At 37.5% G+C, this 20,707-nt stretch overlaps 1 protein-coding gene across 11 annotated transcripts in view; it reads left to right on the forward strand.

The window, feature by feature from the left end:
- The first annotated feature begins 5,062 nt into the window (after positions 1 to 5,062).
- nrcama (neuronal cell adhesion molecule a) overlaps positions 5,063 to 20,707 on the forward strand; it is a 28,373-nt gene continuing 12,728 nt past the window's right edge. For 4 of the 11 annotated variants that reach the window (XM_072454884.1, XM_072454889.1, XM_072454891.1 and 1 more), the window contains exons 1-15: positions 5,063 to 5,214; positions 5,628 to 5,645; positions 5,941 to 6,046; positions 8,935 to 9,128; positions 11,157 to 11,279; positions 12,214 to 12,384; positions 14,695 to 14,806; positions 15,602 to 15,783; positions 16,368 to 16,499; positions 17,427 to 17,570; positions 18,442 to 18,553; positions 18,641 to 18,807; positions 18,880 to 19,027; positions 20,198 to 20,322; positions 20,494 to 20,523. In XM_072454884.1, coding sequence (XP_072310985.1) covers positions 5,121 to 5,214; positions 5,628 to 5,645; positions 5,941 to 6,046; positions 8,935 to 9,128; positions 11,157 to 11,279; positions 12,214 to 12,384; positions 14,695 to 14,806; positions 15,602 to 15,783; positions 16,368 to 16,499; positions 17,427 to 17,570; positions 18,442 to 18,553; positions 18,641 to 18,807; positions 18,880 to 19,027; positions 20,198 to 20,322; positions 20,494 to 20,523 — 1,858 coding nt within the window. In that variant the 5' untranslated portion in view covers positions 5,063 to 5,120. The remainder of the gene's footprint in view (positions 5,215 to 5,627; positions 5,646 to 5,940; positions 6,047 to 8,934; positions 9,129 to 11,156; positions 11,280 to 12,213; positions 12,385 to 14,694; positions 14,807 to 15,601; positions 15,784 to 16,367; positions 16,500 to 17,426; positions 17,571 to 18,441; positions 18,554 to 18,640; positions 18,808 to 18,879; positions 19,028 to 20,197; positions 20,323 to 20,493; positions 20,524 to 20,707) is intronic. The other 7 variants (XM_072454885.1, XM_072454892.1, XM_072454895.1 and 4 more) reach the window with 3 other exon arrangements.

A 20,707-nucleotide genomic window follows, 5' to 3' on the forward strand; every position in this document is an offset into this window, starting at 1 on the left:
GCTCTACTTCCATTAATTTTAAACTCATATTTTTTATAATTTCTTCACAAACATCAACTTAATGGAATTAAAACTAAGATATTTTTTTACCACTGATGCCCAGCCTTCCAAACTAAGTCATAATTAGAAAAACAGTCATATAGACTAAGTAAGCGCTGTATTACAGAATAAACACAAATGGAAATGTTGCTGTCCTCACCCATCACAAACCCTTAGGACGAGCCAATACAAAAAACAAAAAAAAGGCAGATCTTTGACGCTGACATTTTCTGATTTTCTCTGTACCATGTGTCATTCCCAGTTTGTCCTCTGCATCAGATTTGTCTTTTCTAAACAGAATAATGAGTCAAAATGGACATAGAAGGCTAAAATATGGCCATATATTTACACAATCATGCAACGTATGATTGTATATGCCAGATAAATGCATTATATCATTATTAATGTATGGAATTTTAAACTCCAAATATCGGTATCAGCAAATATCGGCCCATCATTACCTGCCATAATAAAGCCACGCTGCGTTTCTTACTGTTTCCCTGGTGACGCACGAGCACATTCTCTGCGTTTGTGACGAGAGTGTCGCTTGTGGCTGCACACGTCATCCATGATATGACACAGTGACCGAAGGGACACACACACACACACCACACGCACACACACACACACACACGCACGCGCGCACACACACACACACACACACGCACACCACGCACGCACACACACACACACACGCACGCGCACACACACCACACGCACACACGCACACACACCACGCACGCACACACCACACACGCACGCGCACACACACACACACCACACGCACACACACACACACCACACGCACACACACCACGCACGCACACACCACGCACGCACGCGCGCGCACACACACACACACCACACGCACGCACGCGCACGCACACACAGCACGCACGCACGCGCACACACGCACGCATACATGCACGCATACATGCACGCGCGCACAGACACACACACACACACACAGAGAGTGCAGAGGCTCTGGTCTTCTGCCTCGCCGCGCTCACATGGCCACAGTTTGCGGACAACACGTGGTCCCCGGGCCCTGCGTGCGGCCCCCCGTCCCCTCAAATCAGCATTTATTCGGAGTCATCGGAGTCGTGCTGCGTGAAGGACGTCTAAAAGAAGCAGTTTGCATCCCTGCTCTTCTGTTAGGTCAGCGATTAAAGGGGAGGAATTTGTTTTTCTTGAGTAATATTCCTTGAAACGTGTTTGCTCCCGTTTCCTGTGCGTACGGTACACATGAGGACGTCTTTACTAGCACCACTGTGATACCCACAAACAGTTCTATCATATTCTAATTCTGGGGGTGAGAATGTGTCACAATAGTCCTGTTTTTGAGTGATGTGTGTCACGATACTAACATTTCAGCCTCTATTTTTGTTACTCAGGAATAAGCTCAATACTATATAACAATGTTGACCCGATGATAACACGTACTTTTTTTAGACATTAAACTGTTATTTTCAACATTAAACTAGCTTTTTTCATGTTAATTTTACCGTCTTATGCAAGATCAAATGAAGCTCAAGATCTTTCAAAAACTGTTCAGGAAAGGTTACGTTTCATCTCGTTTTCACTTGGTTTTTGTTCAGTATCTTGTTCAAATGACAATCTGATTTTCAATACTTTTGACAACCCACGTTTGGCTTAGTCTTTATTTGAAGGGACGATGTACGGATACATTAAGATCATAAAACAAGATGTTCTGCAACAGATTATAGATGTATAATGTTATATCCAGGCAAAAATAGGGACAATTCCCCATTCCCGCTCCGAACTGCACATCACAATTAGCATAACAATTAGCATTTTAAAGTCTCCATATTGTTCATAATACCACGGTCAGGCATGCATTATTTTTCTACAACCGCACGGGGAGTTCTGGCTGCAGATAATCACATTCCATATCACTACACTGTCACCATAGCAACAGGTAAACAAATGAGCTAATGTTAAAAGGGACTGGCTTTAACTATCTCAGTTTTTGGGACCGTGGTGTAAGTGGATTAAACCATGAGGTGCAGTGGAGTGACGCAATGCTCTTTATTGTTTAATCCTCACTTATTGGGCAAAGTGAAAATGTAATAAAATGATGTCTGTGCAGTAGATATGCAGTACTAGTAGATATGCAGTACTAGTAGATATGGAGTACTAGTAGATATGCATTACTAGTAGATATACAGTACTAGTAGATATGCAGTACTAGTAGATATGCAGTACTAGTAGATATGCGCAGTACTAGTAGATATGGAGTACTAGTAGATATGCAGTACTAGTAGATATGCAGTACTAGTAGATATGCAGTACTTGTAGATATGGAGTACTAGTAGATATGCAGTACTAGTAGATATGCAGTACTAGTAGATATGCGCAGTACTAGTAGATATGCAGTACTAGTAGATATGCAGTACTAGTAGATATGCAGTACTAGTAGATATGCGCAGTACTAGTAGATATACAGTACTAGTAGATATGCAGTACTAGTAGATATGCAGTACTAGTAGATATGCGCAGTACTAGTAGATATGGAGTACTAGTAGATATGCAGTACTAGTAGATATACAGTACTAGTAGATATGCAGTACTAGTAGATATGCAGTACTAGTAGATATGCGCAGTACTAGTAGATATGGAGTACTAGTAGATATGCAGTACTAGTAGATATGCAGTACTAGTAGATATGCAGTACTAGTAGATATGCGCAGTACTAGTAGATATGCAGTACTAGTAGATATGCAGTACTAGTAGATATGCAGTACTAGTAGATATGCGCAGTACTAGTAGATATGCAGTACTAGTAGATATGCAGTACTAGTAGATATGCAGTACTAGTAGATATGCGCAGTACTAGTAGATATGCAGTACTAGTAGATATGCAGTACTAGTAGATATGCAGTACTAGTAGATATGCGCAGTACTAGTAGATATGCAGTACTAGTAGATATGCGCAGTACTAGTAGATATGCAGTACTAGTAGATATGCAGTACTAGTAGATATGCAGTACTAGTAGATATGGAGTACTAGTAGATATGCATTACTAGTAGATATACAGTACTAGTAGATATGCAGTACTAGTAGATATGCAGTACTAGTAGATATGCGCAGTACTAGTAGATATGGAGTACTAGTAGATATGCAGTACTAGTAGATATGCAGTACTAGTAGATATGCAGTACTTGTAGATATGGAGTACTAGTAGATATGCAGTACTAGTAGATATGCAGTACTAGTAGATATGCGCAGTACTAGTAGATATGCAGTACTAGTAGATATGCAGTACTAGTAGATATGCAGTACTAGTAGATATGCGCAGTACTAGTAGATATACAGTACTAGTAGATATGCAGTACTAGTAGATATGCAGTACTAGTAGATATGCGCAGTACTAGTAGATATGGAGTACTAGTAGATATGCAGTACTAGTAGATATACAGTACTAGTAGATATGCAGTACTAGTAGATATGCAGTACTAGTAGATATGCGCAGTACTAGTAGATATGGAGTACTAGTAGATATGCAGTACTAGTAGATATGCAGTACTAGTAGATATGCAGTACTAGTAGATATGCGCAGTACTAGTAGATATGCAGTACTAGTAGATATGCAGTACTAGTAGATATGCAGTACTAGTAGATATGCGCAGTACTAGTAGATATGCAGTACTAGTAGATATGCAGTACTAGTAGATATGCAGTACTAGTAGATATGTGCAGTACTAGTAGATATGCAGTACTAGTAGATATGCAGTACTAGTAGATATGCAGTACTAGTAGATATGCGCAGTACTAGTAGATATGCAGTACTAGTAGATATGCGCAGTACTAGTAGATATGCAGTACTAGTAGATATGCAGTACTAGTAGATATGCAGTACTAGTAGATATGCGCAGTACTAGTAGATATGCAGTACTAGTAGATATGCGCAGTACTAGTAGATATGGAGCACTAGTAGATATGCAGTACTAGTAGATATGCAGTACTAGTAGATATGCAGTACTCTTCTGCCTGAGGTCGAGTCTCACACTAATGCTGCTGTTTATCTCAGTGGAACAGGAGAAGGTCTTGCGTGGCGGGTTTGGCAATGGGCCTCTGCGTGACTTTGTTTAGGTTTTAATGTAAGTCTGTGATGACATGGCCTCCGTCTGTGCTGAGCGTTGGCAGATGAACACGCTGTCCGGACACGGGACGGATGAGGCGCTGTTCAAATGTCTGGCTTCAGTTTATTTAAGGGGAATGGGAAACCTAATAAAGGCTCGAATCTAATTACTTACTTATGTTGTCACGGTACAGCTATTTCAAACTCAATTTCAATATGAATCACCAAATGTACTGTCACATTCATGTGCATATAACTGATGTAAATAGAGTGTTTATTTTACCATTATTATTAGTATTATCTTGTCTTACGCTGTTTTTATTTTATTTTATCTTTATTTTCACCTCCATTCCTTATTAAGAAATGAGAGGTTTTTGTCTATAGGAGTTTTTGTTTATAAGAGTTTTGTTTATAAGAGTTCTTCTATTTTTTTAAACTTCCTATAAGTTATCTGTCCTTTTCCTCTGTATCTACTGCGTTGCAACAATGAAATTTCCCCATGTGTGGACAATAAAGGAATATCTTATCTTATCTTAAAATAGTAGTGGTTCTTTATTAATACTTTTGTTTTGCGTTGCTATTTCATATGATCTAACTGCAATCATGCTCTCGACATACTATTGATGCGATTGGACAGGCTTTATTTTTAAAATGCAATATATTGAGTTGGAATGTTGCATGAATAAAATAGTTATTATTTTTCTTAACAACTTCACACCTAGTACCACCAAACTTAAATCTGAACTCAACTTTGACCCAGACCCGGACTAACTTGGTCCACAGCAGGACTACTAACTGAATGAATCAGTACAATGGATAGTTTAAGCTTTACTGATGTCAGTGTTTGTAAAAGGATGCGTTTGCTTTAATAAAGGATCTTTGTTTTACCCTGTGTTAAAATGTGTGTTTCTGTTGCAGTGTGGATTCTGCCCTGGTCACCGCTCGTACACCTGAGGTCAGACGCAGCAGTTTACCACCATGGACAGACACAGGAAATGGACCTGTGGCCTCGGGACGTTTCTCCTCCTAGTTTTACAAACGCTAACATTAGCGCTGGAAGTTCCTCTCGATCGTGAGTATTGAATCATTCTTTCTCCCAGTTCTATTATCTTTGCACAAAAACTTCCTGAAACGTAATGAAAATATAGTAGGGCTAGTTCGGGCTAGCTACAGAAAAGCTACAGGTTTTTCTGACTTTCACGCATGTCTTAGCATGTTCTAAACACTGGTTTTAACGTTAAACGCACTTTCGAAAGGTATATTTTTGACACATTTTGAGAAAACCTTCAATGACTCTTTTGTTTTGACTGAACCTGCTTCATTTCAATGTGAGAAAGATCAGGCTCAATCCAATGCACCAGAGTCTTTGAACGTTCACCCTTTTTTTCAACTGAACCTCTTCACTCCTGGCAAAAACTAACACTTTCTCCTAAATATCTATCACCATCTATCCCTGTGGTACGGCGTGTCTCACTGGACAAAAAGCCAAAGTACTGGAAGGATGTAAGTCGGCTACAACATCGCATCAGAGTGTGGAGTTTTTGCTCTTGTTTGGCTATGACGTTTTACTTCCCGCATGCTGTTTGTTGTCACTTGGTTGTGGTGCGAGCTTTAGTTCAGATTTGCTTGCTTTGTTTCAGTTTCTCCAAAGGTAAGTCCATATTGCTCAGAGCATTCGCAGTGTTATTGTAAAGCCTTGAGTTGCTGCATGTTGCGTTGGTGCCGTGTGCCGTGTTACTACGAAAGCAGCCGAGCGCGCGTTGTTCCCTGTTCATTTTGTTCTTTTGCGTTCCTGCAGTGCCCCAGCCCCCCACTATAACCATGCAGTCCCCCAAAGATTACATATTTGACCCCCGGGAGAACATCGTGATCCACTGTGAGGCCAAAGGGAAGCCACATCCCAGGTGAGAAACTGCCATTACTACTGTCTACTACTGTCATTGTGTTTACTTGACTTTATATTAGATTAAGTATAAGTCGCACCAGCCCAAATATGCATAATAGAGAAGAAGAAAACATATATAAGTCGCACTGGAGTATAAGTCGCACCAGCCAAAAAATGCATAATAGAGAAGAAAAAACATGTACAAGTCGCACTGGAGTATGAAATGCAGTTGCAAGTGTGAAAAAAACAAATAATATCACATATAAGTCGCTCCGGAGTATAAGTATATAAGTATAAATATAAGTATAAGTCGCACCACGGCCAAAACTATGAAAAAAGGTGCAACTTATAGTCCTGAAAATATGGTAATTATGATACAATGTAACAGTTGTATAGTTAATGCATTTATTAACATGGGGTGAATAGATAAAGTTGTTTGCATTACGTTCTAAATGCTGTGGGTATAAGTGCATCTTCGTACGTCTTCATTTGTCTCTATATTAACATTTAACACTTAAAGGACTCATATGCATATTGACTTGACACATATTATGCAGAATTGACTTTTTGGAGTCATAACATGTTAATTCTTCAAAATCATACCTGGAGTTGTGTTTAGCTTCATTCATCACTCTTGTTTGATGAATACTGTGTAGGAAGTGCTTTGCTCTCTGACTTTATTTTTTTTATTTTTTAACAATAAACGTTGCGATATCAACTTCTGCGTTGTTTTTATGTCCATAAATCATCTGCAGACTCGTTCTGAGCATTTCTGCCGTCAAATCACGTTCATTACAACTGCGTGTTTATACTGTATTAGCATGTCGGGGTAAAGCTAGGTTTGTTTATCTCCACTCTGTAGTTCCCGCTGCGGCCAGTAGATGGGGATCTAACTCAATTCCTGATATGGGAACGCCTGAATGATGACACATTATTTCTATAAGTTCTAAAACATAAGATGCCAAAGCGGAGGGTCTAAAGAGCAAGTTTAAAAGCCAATAACATTCCCCGACGACCAAGGACTGGACTGACATAACAGGAATTAAACAAATGGAAAAAATAACATTTAAAGGACAAATTTGACCAACTCTGGACTCGTTGGGACTCATTTTTATACTGTATTGTTGATGTTTGTTAATCTTTTGACTGATGTGTCGCTCTCTGGTCATGTTCTGTTTGTTTTAGTGTTTTATTTTGAAAAACTAAAAAAGTTAAAAAGCCAAAAACAACAAAAAATAAGGCACAATATTTGTTCTTTGAGATAAATTACTTTCTCTAAACCTGGGTTAAGTGTATAGACCTGAACACAGACCGATATTGTGTCGTTTCACCTAGACTAACGCTGTTGACTCTCCATGTTATATTAGCAAATCTATTTTAAATGTATACTGCGCACTATGACGTGTTAAATGTACGACTAACGAAGGTCTAGCGGTTGAAAATCTTGGTTTATGCGGCGTTGTTGCTTGCTTACAACAAAGATGAACGTCACAGTCTCACATATCAAAGGCCGACCGTTCGTCGCTCGCGTTTGAATCGCCGCACGCAAAACAGCATGAAATATTGAGCGATGTAGAAGGGCAAACGGATTCCAAATCACCTCCGCGCGAAGCCGTAGATCAAAAGCGCTCGCTAGACTGACGCGGTGGAGGAAAACATCGCCATGGCAACCTTTGTCATGGAGACGATAGCTTAATGATAACGCCGTGTTTAGTCAGATCATTTTAGGCCTGTAAAATAAACACAAATATATTTTGGAATAGGAGGAGTCTGTGTGTCGAATAGTAGGTGGCGGTAATGTGACGCTACCATGGATACCGACCGCCGTAAAACACGAAAGAAGAAGAAGAAGATGTTTCACGATATTTTACGGCTGCATATATTTAAGGACATTTTTGTGGCTTTTACTGTATTTAAACAGAAGACTTGGTGATGCAGTAGAAGGCGGCGAATGGTGCAGTCCCTCATTTGTCCAGGAGGGGTCCGACACTGTTTTTGAAATGGAGATGTTTTTGAAGGTTACAGCGACCCGTGACAAGCGCAGGCATAGCAGGGTCAGGTTATCGCTCCTCACTTAGAGCAGGACAAATCTAGCTCAAGGCAGTGTACATTTTAGAATCTCAGACCAGGGCCTTAGATTGAAAGTTACCTCCAGATAGTAGTTGAAACAGCTCAATTTCAAAAACTATCATTGGACCCTTTTCTAACTAACGTGTCTAAAAGCATCTCTCCACAAGCTCGAATAATGCACTTTAACCTAGCACTTTACTAAATTACCGTATTTTTCGCACTATAAGGCGCACCTAAAAGCCTTTAATTTTCTCAAAAAACAACAGTACGCCTTGTTAAACTGTTTACTGACCTCGAAGCGGTTTTGTGTGGTACACATTTTGTTTTGCTTACAGTCCGATGCTTCTTATAGTGTGGAAAATACGGTATATATATTTTAAAAACGTTGCTTAATTCACAGCATCAAAATGTCTCCTGGTCCATTATTTGCTGATGTGGTTGACAAAGTGAAAGTGTAGACCTAGTTGTAATTGTGGGTGATATTTTATATAGTTTAATACATATACTGTATTTTCCGGACTCTAAGTCGCACCAGCCAAAAAATGCATAATAGAGAAGAAAAGTGTGAAAATAACAAATAATATCACATATAAGTCGCTCCGGAGTATAAGTATATAAGTATAAATATAAGTATAAGTCGCACCCCGGCCAAAACTATGAAAAAGGCGTGACTTATAGTCCGGAAAATACAGTATTGTTTTTTAAGTTAGATTTATATTGTGTTTTCCTGGACTTTCACAGATTATCAGCTAACGCTCACAGCCTCATTGCCCCACACACTTTTCAGGTTATATAATTCAAACGCTGTAAACAAACGCTTTTCTTATTGATTTGCAGCTTCTCGTGGACAAGAAACGGCTCCCACTTCGACATCGAGAAAGACCCCAAGGTCACCATGAAGCCCAACTCGGGGACGCTGGTCATCGACATCAGCGGCGAGAAAGCCGAGGCCTACGAGGGCACGTACCAGTGCACCGCCCACAACGACCACGGCGCCGCGGTGTCCAACGACATCGTCATCCGCCAGTCCAGTAAGAGACGTCTTTACACGCTGAAGTCTGTGTTTGAATAAGTCATTTTCAGCCGTGGAAAGTAACAAAGTACTCAAGTAAAAGTGCTGTACGTTTTAGGTATGTGTGCTTTCATTAAGTACATTTTACAGTGTTGTTACTTTTACTTCGCTGCATTATTGCGTTCTGCTACACTACAAATGCAGTTAAAACATTTTTTTAACTGGATTTGAAAGTAAAAGTATATTTTCTTAATGTTTTAGAGCTGCTGAAATGCCTGAGGAATTTGTTTTTAGTACGTTTACGGAGACGTCTAAACTGCATTTTTTTTATAGTTCCCTTTGAACAAACAAAAATAAGCTTTACAAAGAAAAATAACCCGGAAAGTTTCCCAAAATGACCAGAATTCCTTATCAAGATTTGTATAATAGTAATAGTTCTCCAAATCAAAACAGAAAGCTTTTTTTTACTTTTTACTCTGAAGTTAATGATGATTATGATGAATACTATTACTTCAGTAGATTGTGATGAATACTATTACTTCAGTAGATTATGATGAATACTATTACTTCAGTAGATTGTGATGGATACTATTACTTCAGTAGATTGTGATGGATACTATTACTTCAGTAGATTATGATGAATACTATTACTTCAGTAGATTATGATGAATACTATTACTTCAGTAGATTATGATGAATACTATTACTTCAGTAGATTATGGTGGATACTATTACTTCAGTAGATTATGGTGGATACTATTACTTCAGTAGATTATGATGAATACTATTACTTCAGTAGATTATGATGAATACTATTACTTCAGTAGATTATGATGAATACTATTACTTCAGTAGATTGTGATGGATACTATTACTTCAGTAGATTATGATGAATACTATTACTTCAGTAGATTATGATGAATACTATTACTTCAGTAGATTATGATGAATACTATTACTTCAGTAGATTATGGTGGATATTACTTCAGTAGATTATGGTGGATACTATTACTTCAGTAGATTATGATGAATACTATTACTTCAGTAGATTATGATGAATATTATTACTTCAGTAGATTATGATGAATACTATTACTTCAGTAGATTGTGATGGATACTATTACTTCAGTAGATTATGATGAATACTATTACTTCAGTAGATTATGATGAATACTATTACTTCAGTAGATTATGATGAATACTATTACTTCAGTAGATTATGATGGATACTATTACTTCAGTAGATTATGATGAATACTATTACTTCAGTAGATTATGATGAATACTATTACTTCAGTAGATTATGATGAATACTATTACTTCAGTAGATTGTGATGGATACTATTACTTCAGTAGATTATGATGAATACTATTACTTCAGTAGATTATGATGAATACTATTACTTCAGTAGATTATGATGAATACTATTACTTCAGTAGATTGTGATGGATACTATTACTTCAGTAGATTATGATGGATACTATTACTTCAGTAGATTATGGTGGATACTATTACTTCAGTAGATTATGATGAATACTATTACTTCAGTAGATTATGATGAATACTATTACTTCAGTAGATTATGATGAATACTATTACTTCAGTAGATTGTGATGGATACTATTACTTCAGTAGATTATGATGAATACTATTACTTCAGTAGATTATGATGAATACTATTACTTCAGTAGATTATGATGAATACTATTACTTCAGTAGATTATGATGGATACTATTACTTCAGTAGATTGTGATGAATACTATTACTTCAGTAGATTATGATGAATACTATTACTTCAGTAGATTGTGATGGATACTATTACTTCAGTAGATTATGATGGATACTATTACTTCAGTAGATTATGATGGATACTATTACTTCAGTAGATTATGATGAGTACTATTACTTCAGTAGATTTATACTGTGATACTTTTACTTGAGTATTGTTGTGCTCTTGTATCTGTACTTTTGTATCTGTAAGTATGAACATTGAGTACTTCTTGGCTGTGCAGTAAGAGTTCAGAGAGTGTCTTTGTGGCTCGCAGGGTCCCCCTTGTGGTCGAAAGAGAAAGATAAGAAGCTGGTGGTGCAGCTCGGGGTCTCTCTGGTGCTGCAGTGTCGGCCCCCGGCTGGACTGCCCCCTCCCATCATCATGTGGATGGACAACAGTAAGTCAGCCGAAACGTGTGATGTCTTTAATGCATGTTTATATTAGATTGTAAGAAGCATTTGATATAAGGTACATTTGTAAAACATGATGATGATTTGTCGCCCTTGTTGGATACTTGGATGCTCTTATTATATTTTATTAATCACAAATTAAAATACTGACGATCAGATAATAATTGTGAGTTAACACTGCAATAACTATGTTTATTTATCTAATGTCAGGCTTAAAACGTCTTACTACCCTTATTTTAAGGATAATTTAGGTCATGTACTTTCAGTAAGGAGAAAAATGCTTTTTTTACGACAAAACATCTTGAAAATCTTGTAGAGTTAAAATGTTTTACTCTGAGAATGACTTTATATAAAACCACAGGACTAAAACAGGACTAAAATAAGACTAAAGGAATAAAAAACACAGTATCAAAACTAGTACCAAAATAAGTCACATAATGAAAATTACACTTGACTTTTCCTGAACAGTTTTAGAATGATCGCAAACTTTATCTAAATGAGTTAAATTAGAACTATTTAGTCTTTAAAATTACAGTTTTGTCTAAAAGAAGAGCATGCTGTTTTTATATATATATATATATATATATATATATATATATATATATATTTTTTTTTTTTTTTTTTTTTTTTTTTTAATTGTGCTACTCAGTAATAATCAGAAGCTAGTTCATTAGTTCGTATTCACCAATCACCAATCAATGAAGTTTGTATTTCCTACACTGATAAAAAAAAAAAAAAAAAAACAGGCAAAAGATAAGTTAAATATCAGATTCATACATATATCAATTTCATATAATCCACACTATATGTTTTATTATTATATACATGATTAGTGTTGATAATGTGCCGTGTGTTTTCCACTGCCTTGTAACTCCTCAAAGTGTTTTCATCTCTTATCATTCTTTTATCGTTATCGCTCAGATTTCCAAAGATTGCCGCTGAACCCGCGCGTGTCCCAGGCCTTGAACGGCGATCTGTACTTTTCCAACGTGGTCCGGGGCGACACCAGGACGGACTACATCTGCTACGCCCGCTTCCCCCACACGCAGACCATCCAGCAGAAGCAGCCCATCTCCGTCACCGTGCTCGAGAGTAAGAGGCCGGCGTTTCAGCACGTTTGAGTCTGTTTCGTGTTTTTCTACGGTAATATTCACTTTGTCTGGTGGGATGGACCCTGAGGTGAATACTGAGAATACTTTTACATCAGTTCAATGTACTTTTTACATCAGAGTTGGAAAATACAGGCAGTAGTAGCTGAGTTTTAAAACTGAATCCAACTTTTTTATCACATTTATTTAACAAAATAAAGGTCTCATCGGGAATTTTTTTTGTCAAGTCAAAACTATAGTGTCATTTACCGTATTTTCCGGACTATAAGTAGCACCAGCCAAGAAATGCATAATAGAGAAGAAAAAAACATATATAAGTTGCACTGGAGTATGAAATGCGGTTGCAAGTGTGAAAATAACAAATAATATCACATACAAGTCGCTCCGCAGTATAAGTATAAGTAAATAAGGGTTAAGTAAAAGTCAAACCCCGGCCAAAACTATGAAAAAAGGTGCGACTTATAGTCCGGAAAGTACGGTATATATATTTCGGCCCGTGTTTACAATATTGTCGCTAGGTTACAGTGGAATTATCACGTCTGTTACATTATAAAATTGTCAAACTGGGTGCAAAATAGGCAAGATTTGAGTGAAATATGTATTCTAAACTCTCATATGCACTTTAAATCACACATTACTGACACTTGATAACCATTACCGTATTATAACAATGATTTAAAATGTTTATATTTGTATGTGATATTTGATTTCTATTGGAAAAAGTTACTGCTATTGTTATAATGCACTTCATTGCAGCGGTGCAAATGCTTATTATTATGATTTGTATTAGTTATAGTAGCTTTAGGGGCTTAAAAAACATATTACTTGATCACTTCAGCATATTCATGGGCTTCACCTTCCTTTTGGGTACTTCTAATATAAAAAAAAAAAAACACGTATTTGCTTGTTTTTCCTCGTTGTACTTGTGCTGTTTATCTTTATTCTTTTGTTCTGCATGTTCACACTCTTCTGTGATTTTCAGTGGAAACAATGAATGACACTGTGGCTGCTCTTTACAATGTCTCTGATTACTATAGCGGTGAGTGTTGCTGATTCGCTCTCAAACAGCGCCCCCTGGTGTCGACCCAGTCCCAGCTTTACCCAACACTTCACTTCTTTGTCCCTTTTTCTAACGTTTAGATCCCCAGACACTTCCCACGTCGTTGTTTTGCTGTAGATCCAGGAATGAACTCTGTCCCAAAAATAACATCATCATTCTGCATTTTTATTATTTTTCATGGTCTTGAGCGCAAAAATAAGCTTTTGTTAAACTGTAACTTGGCAGACACATATAAGATTAGTGAGATGAGTTAATAAACAACATGATCAGTTCTTCCACTTTTGGTGTGTGGTCTTAAAAAGTAAAATTAAAGTAAAATTATAGCCTATAGTTTTACATTTGATTGATTTGTTTATGTTTTGCAAATGCAGCTTATAACTTTAATTTGTGACATAGATTTAATTATGTACTTGGAATATTATATTTTTTGTATGTCCTGACACTGAACTTATATTATTATATTATCAAAAGCGTAAGATTACATGAATGACCTTAGTGAGTGATGCCTTGACCAGCTCCAGTCCTGGTTTAATCACAATTAAGATAAGATAAGATAATTTATTTGTCCCACAATGAGGAAATTCCAGTTTTGGACACAGATTAGGTACAGAAACAGGCACAGAAGTATAATAATTAAAAAAAAAAAAAAAAAAAAAAAAAAAAAAAATAAACAGATAACTTAAAAAAAACGATTGTAAAAAAAATAAAGAAGTATAATATTTTTTAAAAATAAAAGAAAAAAGAACAAAAATACAGATAACTTAAAAAAAAAAACGATTGTAAAAAAATAAAAATAAATAAAGAAGTAAGTACTAATATAATAATAATAAAAAAAAAATGTTTTTTTTTTTTTTTTTATAATAATAAACTGAATGTAGACTGAATGTAGATCATCTGACCCATCTGGCATTACCCTTGCATTAAATGAAAACACATTATAAAGTCATATTGTTCATTCTAAAAAGCAATGTACTATGACAGATATATCATCAGAGAGGTACATGAGCGTACCAGGGTGGGCACGCGTGTTCCCCGGTCCCCGCTGTTGCCATGACAGCACACAGAACATGATGTCAGGCCATGCTTCATCACTCATCTTCGGTCCCTAACGCCCTCCACACAAAGACCCTTCGTTCGTGGGTTATCGCTCGGTCGGCTGGAACCGTGGTGGAACCGCTCGGTGTCTGTGAGTGTTAGTCCGGTGCTGACATGTCCTTGTTCCTCTGTGTTTAGACAATCCAATAAGCGAACGCAAGCCCGGCTTTATGATGCCTCTCGGACCCAGCAGCACCAAGATGGTCCTCAAAGGAGAGACGCTGGAGCTGGAGTGCATCGCGGAGGGACTGTAAGTGCTTTGGGCTGTAAAGCTGCAATCTCTTATTCCCGTGCGCAACACCAGGAAAAGTAAAGCAACATTGGAGCTTTCTGAAGTTGAGCTTAGTTTACCGTATTTTCCGGAGTATAAGTCGCACCGGAGTATAAGTCTCACCGGCCAAAAAATGCATAATAGAGATGAAAAAAACATATATAGGTCGCTGTGGAGTATAAGTCGCATTTTTGGGGGATTGGTAGCACTTTACTTTATAGCACGGTAAGTAAATATACAATTGTGGTGATGACATTATTATTAAAGTGCAATTCAAAGTGCTTTACACATAAAAACCCAATACAGTGAATGTCACAAAACATAAATAAAAACATAAAAACACATTAACATGGTATTTAAAGTATTTAAAAAAAACAGTTGCTCAGTCGCTTAGTCACTCAGTTACTCAGTTGTTCAGTTGCTCAGTTACTTAGTTACTCAGTTACTCAGTTGCTCAGTTACTCAGTTGTTCAGTTGCTCAGTTACTCAGTTACTCAGTTACTCAGTTGTTCAGTTGCTCAGTTGCTCAGTTACTCAGTTGTTCAGTTGCTCAGTTACTCAGTTACTCAGTTGTTCAGTTGCTCAGTTACTCAGTTACTCAGTTGCTCAGTTGCTCAGTTACTCAGTTACTCAGTTGTTCAGTTACTCAGTCGCTCTGTTGCTAAGTTGCTCAGTTGCTCAGTCAGTCAGTAGCTCAGTCGCTCAGTTACTCAGTTGCTCAGTTACTCAGTCACTCAGTCGCTCAGTTGCTCAGTCGTTCACTCTCCGTTACAGGCCGACTCCGAGCGTCCTGTGGCAGAAGGACGGAGGAGCGATGTCCCAAAGCGCCTCCTTCCAAAACTTCAACAAAACACTCAAGATTTCGGACGTGAGCGAAGCCGACGCGGGAAACTACCGCTGCGTCGCCAACAACAACCACGGCTCTGCGCACCACATCATCAAAGTCTCCGTGAAAGGTAAAACGCGTAGTTATTATAGTTTGTGTAGCATTTCAGGGGTGGGACTTTGGCTAAAATGTGGAAAAACCGTGGCTAATATGTAAAAAAAAGAGAAAAAAAAGAAAAAGAAATGCATGACAGTTTACGGGTTTTGTTTGTGTTTTATTTATTTTATTAATCATAGTTCAATTTTACATGAACTAATAACTAATCACAAAGCAACCTGCAATATTTAGGAGAACTGTATTTGTCTTAGTTGCACTTGAATTAAGGCTGAACGTTTTGGGCGAAATATCGAATTTCTGACAAACATCGGGATTCGCTTTGCAATTTATAATATCTTAATAGTTGGATGTGCACGTTAAACACGCTCAGGAGCATTAATGTGCATAAGAAGGCGAGGCAAGTGTATTTAAAAGCACAATTCATGCACAAAACACCCAAAGTGCGTCACAAAAGATAAATACAGTGCAGCAGTCGATAAAAGAATACTCAAAAATCTGAAGTATCACATGCGTTCCATAAGATGTTTCTCGCAGCTTTAACTTGAATATTGGGTGTTTTACTAGTTTTATCTGAAACGTTTATCATTCCCCCCACAGCGGCTCCTTACTGGATCAGCGCTCCACGGAACCTGATTCTTGCGCCGAATGAGACGGGCATTTTGACCTGTCGGGTGAATGGAGACCCCAAACCCAAGATCAGCTGGTTTGTCAATGGAGTCCCTTTACAAAGTAAGTACCAGGATTAAAAGAGCTCAGATATTCTACCGAACTAGGACTAGTCACTAAGGAGAAGTTTAGTTTAGTTGTATCAATGTTTAGAGAGTCAAATAAAGTTGTTTCTTCTTTTTTTTCTTTTCTTTTTCAAAGTTTTCTCCACAAATACCTGCTCGATTGGTGTAAAACTATAATTTAAATGTACAACAGGTATAAATACACCAAAAAAGTAAAAAATAGAAAATCGTAAAAACCTGTCATAGGCACTTTAGGACTCGTTGCTAAGGAGAAAAAGTGTGTTTTTAGTCTGGTTTAAAGTGCCCCCTACAGGTCGGACGACTCATTGAACTAAATTGCAGTGAAGATAAATATATTTTGAATTGAGCTAAAAAAATATTCAAAAAATCATCCTAGAGTAGCTAATTTTTTGGTCTATAATGTCACTTCCTGTTTGTAATTGATGACATCACACTAGGAAATTACCCAGCAAACACTGGGCAAAAACTCATAAAAAATTTTTATTTGACAAATAAATTATATGAGAGCGACTTTATTTAGTTTTAATAATGTTTAAAGAGTTAAAAAAAAGGAGTTTATTTGTGTGAATTGTGCATAAACTTTGACTGGAATGAGTGTCCCTAGTGTGATGTCACTTCCTGTCACAGATTTGTGAACGTTTTCTCCACAAATACCTGCTTGATTGGTGTAAAACTATAATCTATATATATAACAGGTATAAATACACCAAATAAAGTCAAAAATAGAAAAACATAATAACCTGTCATAACCAGGCTAACTAGGACTCGTCGCTAAGGAGAAAAAGTGTGTTTTTAGTCTGGTTTAAGGATTGGAAGGACCTGATAGAAAGAGGGACATTTATCATACTGTGTCAATGACATATTCCCATTGATGCACCTGATAATAATGTCTTTTTAGTTTCAGACGTACCGGTTGATCGGAGTCGAAAGATTGAAGATGATACCGTGATTCTCAGCCACGTCCAAACCGGCTCCAGCGCGGTCTATCAGTGTAACGCCTCAAATGAGTTTGGATACGTCCTGGCCAACGCTTTTGTCAACGTCCTGGGTAAGTACTTTTAATGTCAGCGCTATGTAGTATTTTTACTTGTTAACTTAAATCAGCCTTATTTAGCCTCTATTTAAACTCTATTTCACTGATCACATGAGGATAAAGTCACAAAAACAGTATAATCCATAAGTGTAACTGAAGAAAACCTCTCATTACTACCTACTTTATCACTAATATTTGTACTAGTTATGAAATAGAGTCAAACAATACCAAATATTGTAGTTAGTTACCAGCTTGCTTTAACAGATTAAGCTTACAGAACGTGATTGGAACAGAAATATGAAATGCAGTGGAGTTGAAAAAGGCAAGGCAAGGCAAGTTTATTTGTAGAGCACATTTCATACACAAGGCAATCCAAAGTGCCTCACACAGCAGGAAAAATGCATTCAAATCACAAAGAAATTACAGAAATTCAATAAAATTAACTAAATTAAAAATCATCAATCCAACTGATTTTCTAAAAGGGAGAAACATTTGATCCACAACTACTTTTAAATGTAAGATAAGATAAGAAAATCTTTTAATGTCCACACATGGGGAAATTTCTGTGTTACAACGCAGTAGATACAGGGGAAAGGACAGATAACTTATAGGAAGTTTGAAAAAAATAAATGTTTCTATCTCTTAATAGAAGAACTCTTATAAACAAAACAAAAAACTCTTATCAACAAAACTCCTCTCATATCTGAATAGGGAATGGAGGAAAATAACTAAATAAAATAAAAAGATGAAGACAAAAATAAAATAATGATAATAGTAAAATAAAATAAAAGTTATAAAAAAAAGTTAAATGCACATGAATATGGCCTTAATTGCTTGTGAAATAATAAGTCTGAAATGTATAAATGTTTGTCTTTTTTCTTTCAAGCCGAGCCGCCTCGAGTTCTGACCCAACCAAACAGAATCTACCAGGTCATCACCAACACTCATGCGCTGCTGGACTGTGCCTCCTTTGGCTCACCTATTCCAGCGATCACATGGTGAGATCTGTAACGTTCTCTCACTTATATCATGTCAAGTATTTACACTATTATTATTGTTATTAAGCAATGGCTGCATCCGTTCAGGTTTAAAGACAATCAGATCAGCATCAAGAATGAGGACGCCTACGTCATTCACGAAAACGGCACGTTGGAAATCCACGTGGCCCAGCCTCTCAACAGCGGAAAGTACACCTGCATCGCCACCAACAACCTGGGCATCAAAGAGAACCATGTGTTTCTGGAGGTCAAAGGTCAGTTACTACAAAATAAAATATTCTTTAAAGGATTGGTTAAAAAAACATTCATTGCTTTTTCTTTCCCAGAACCCACCCGTATTCTGAAACAGCCCGAGTACAAAGTGGTACAGAGGGGGATGAGGACCGTGTTTGAATGTAAAGTGAAGCACGACCCGTCGCTCATACCGACCATGACATGGCTCAAAGACGACGCAGCGCTTCCCGACGATGGCAGGTGGGTGGGACTTTTTTCTATATATTTTTTTTTATCCTCTTGCATTTTTTTTTTAGCACACAAAACATTCTGACCAGCTTCCTGTCACGCAGTAATCAGCACCGGCTGTTTAATGCTTTGCCTTATGAAGAGAGTACCGTATTTTCCGGACTATACGCCGCTCCGTAGTCGCAACAGCCAAAAAAATTCTTTATAGAGAAGAAAAAAACATATATAAGTCGCACTGGAGTATAAGTTGGATACGTTTTTTGGGGAAATTATTTGATAAAATCCAAGACCAAGAACAGACATTTCATCTTGAAATGCAGTTTAAAATAATAACAGATGAGAGAACATGGTGAATAGGTGTACGTATGCTAACGCTAACACCTTCAGCTACATGAGGCACAGACAGAACTGTGGTAAGTGTCTGGTATGTTAACGTAACATATTAACAGTTATTCAGATAACTATAGCATAAAGAACATGCTAACAAGTTTACCAAAGCATCAGTTTTACCCCAAATCACTAAATCCACTGAATTCTTCTTCCTCTGTGTCACTTCTAAACAACTCCACAAACTCCAGAGGAAGAGGAAGTGCAGATTCTTCTTCTGCGTCGCTTAGAGCCTAGAGCGCCCTCTTGTGGTTGTCAGTGTGAAAATAGACAACATGTGAAATGCAGTTGTCAGTGTGAAAATGACCAATAAATTGATAATAATGTGTTAATAATATCATATATAAGTCGCTCCGGAGTATAAGTCCCGGCAAAACTATGAAAAAAGGTGCAGCTTACAGTCCGGAAATTACGGTATATGTTCTGTTGCCAGTTAATTTTGATGTTGAATTTGATTTGAGGACAAGAACTCACAGAACTCAATGGGAAAATTGTTGTCTACAAACTTGAAGCATGATTATGTCTGAAGTCCTCTTTCAACTGCGACAATCTTGCGTTTTTGCTCTTGTAGACAAGTTATCGCCTACGTCTAAAACTGAGCAATATAGGTGCATTTTATAAGCCAATTTCAACAATACAATGTCGACCCAATTTCCACCTCAATTTGAAACCATGGACACAGTTTTCAGACCAAACGTAAGGCTTAACTTGGCTCTCTGTGTTCATACATTACCGTAAAGTGAGCACGATTTAGCCCTTGTTGCATGCCACTTGTTCTAAAATGGTTTTCTCCAGGTTTGTGGTGGGCACGGAGAGTCTAACGATCAAAGACGTGGTCGATGGAGACGAGGGAACGTACACCTGCCACATGAACACCACGCTGGACCACGACTCGGCCAGCGCCATGCTCACCGTCGTGGGTAAGACTGACTGACAAACGCACGGACACAAAGTATGTGTACGGGAAGAGAAATGACCTGATCCTACGTCGAGCTCAGATTATGATACAGTGTGGATATTAACAGTGTTCAAACGTGTAACGTTGTCTAATATTGTGCCAAACTTGACTCTTTTGCCTCTTGCTGTCTCAGCGGCCACGCCTACTCCACCGATCGTATACGGTAAAGGCGCATTATACTGCGTTATGTCGTACCGCATTACTTCAATACCATTCCAACCATTTAACTTGTATATTTTCAGTTTTACGTTATCTTATTATTATTCATTATTATCTGTTTGGGAGTTGGTTTGTTTTTTGCACACCTTTTTCCCGCCTCATGTCATGATATGCACCTTTATGTTTGA

The sequence above is a fragment of the Eucyclogobius newberryi genome, unplaced genomic scaffold (genome assembly GCF_026437365.1).
Source record: "Eucyclogobius newberryi isolate DKJ021-1_F unplaced genomic scaffold, fEucNew1.0.hap1 SCAF_2, whole genome shotgun sequence".
Taxonomy (NCBI): Eukaryota; Metazoa; Chordata; class Actinopteri; order Gobiiformes; family Gobiidae; genus Eucyclogobius; species Eucyclogobius newberryi.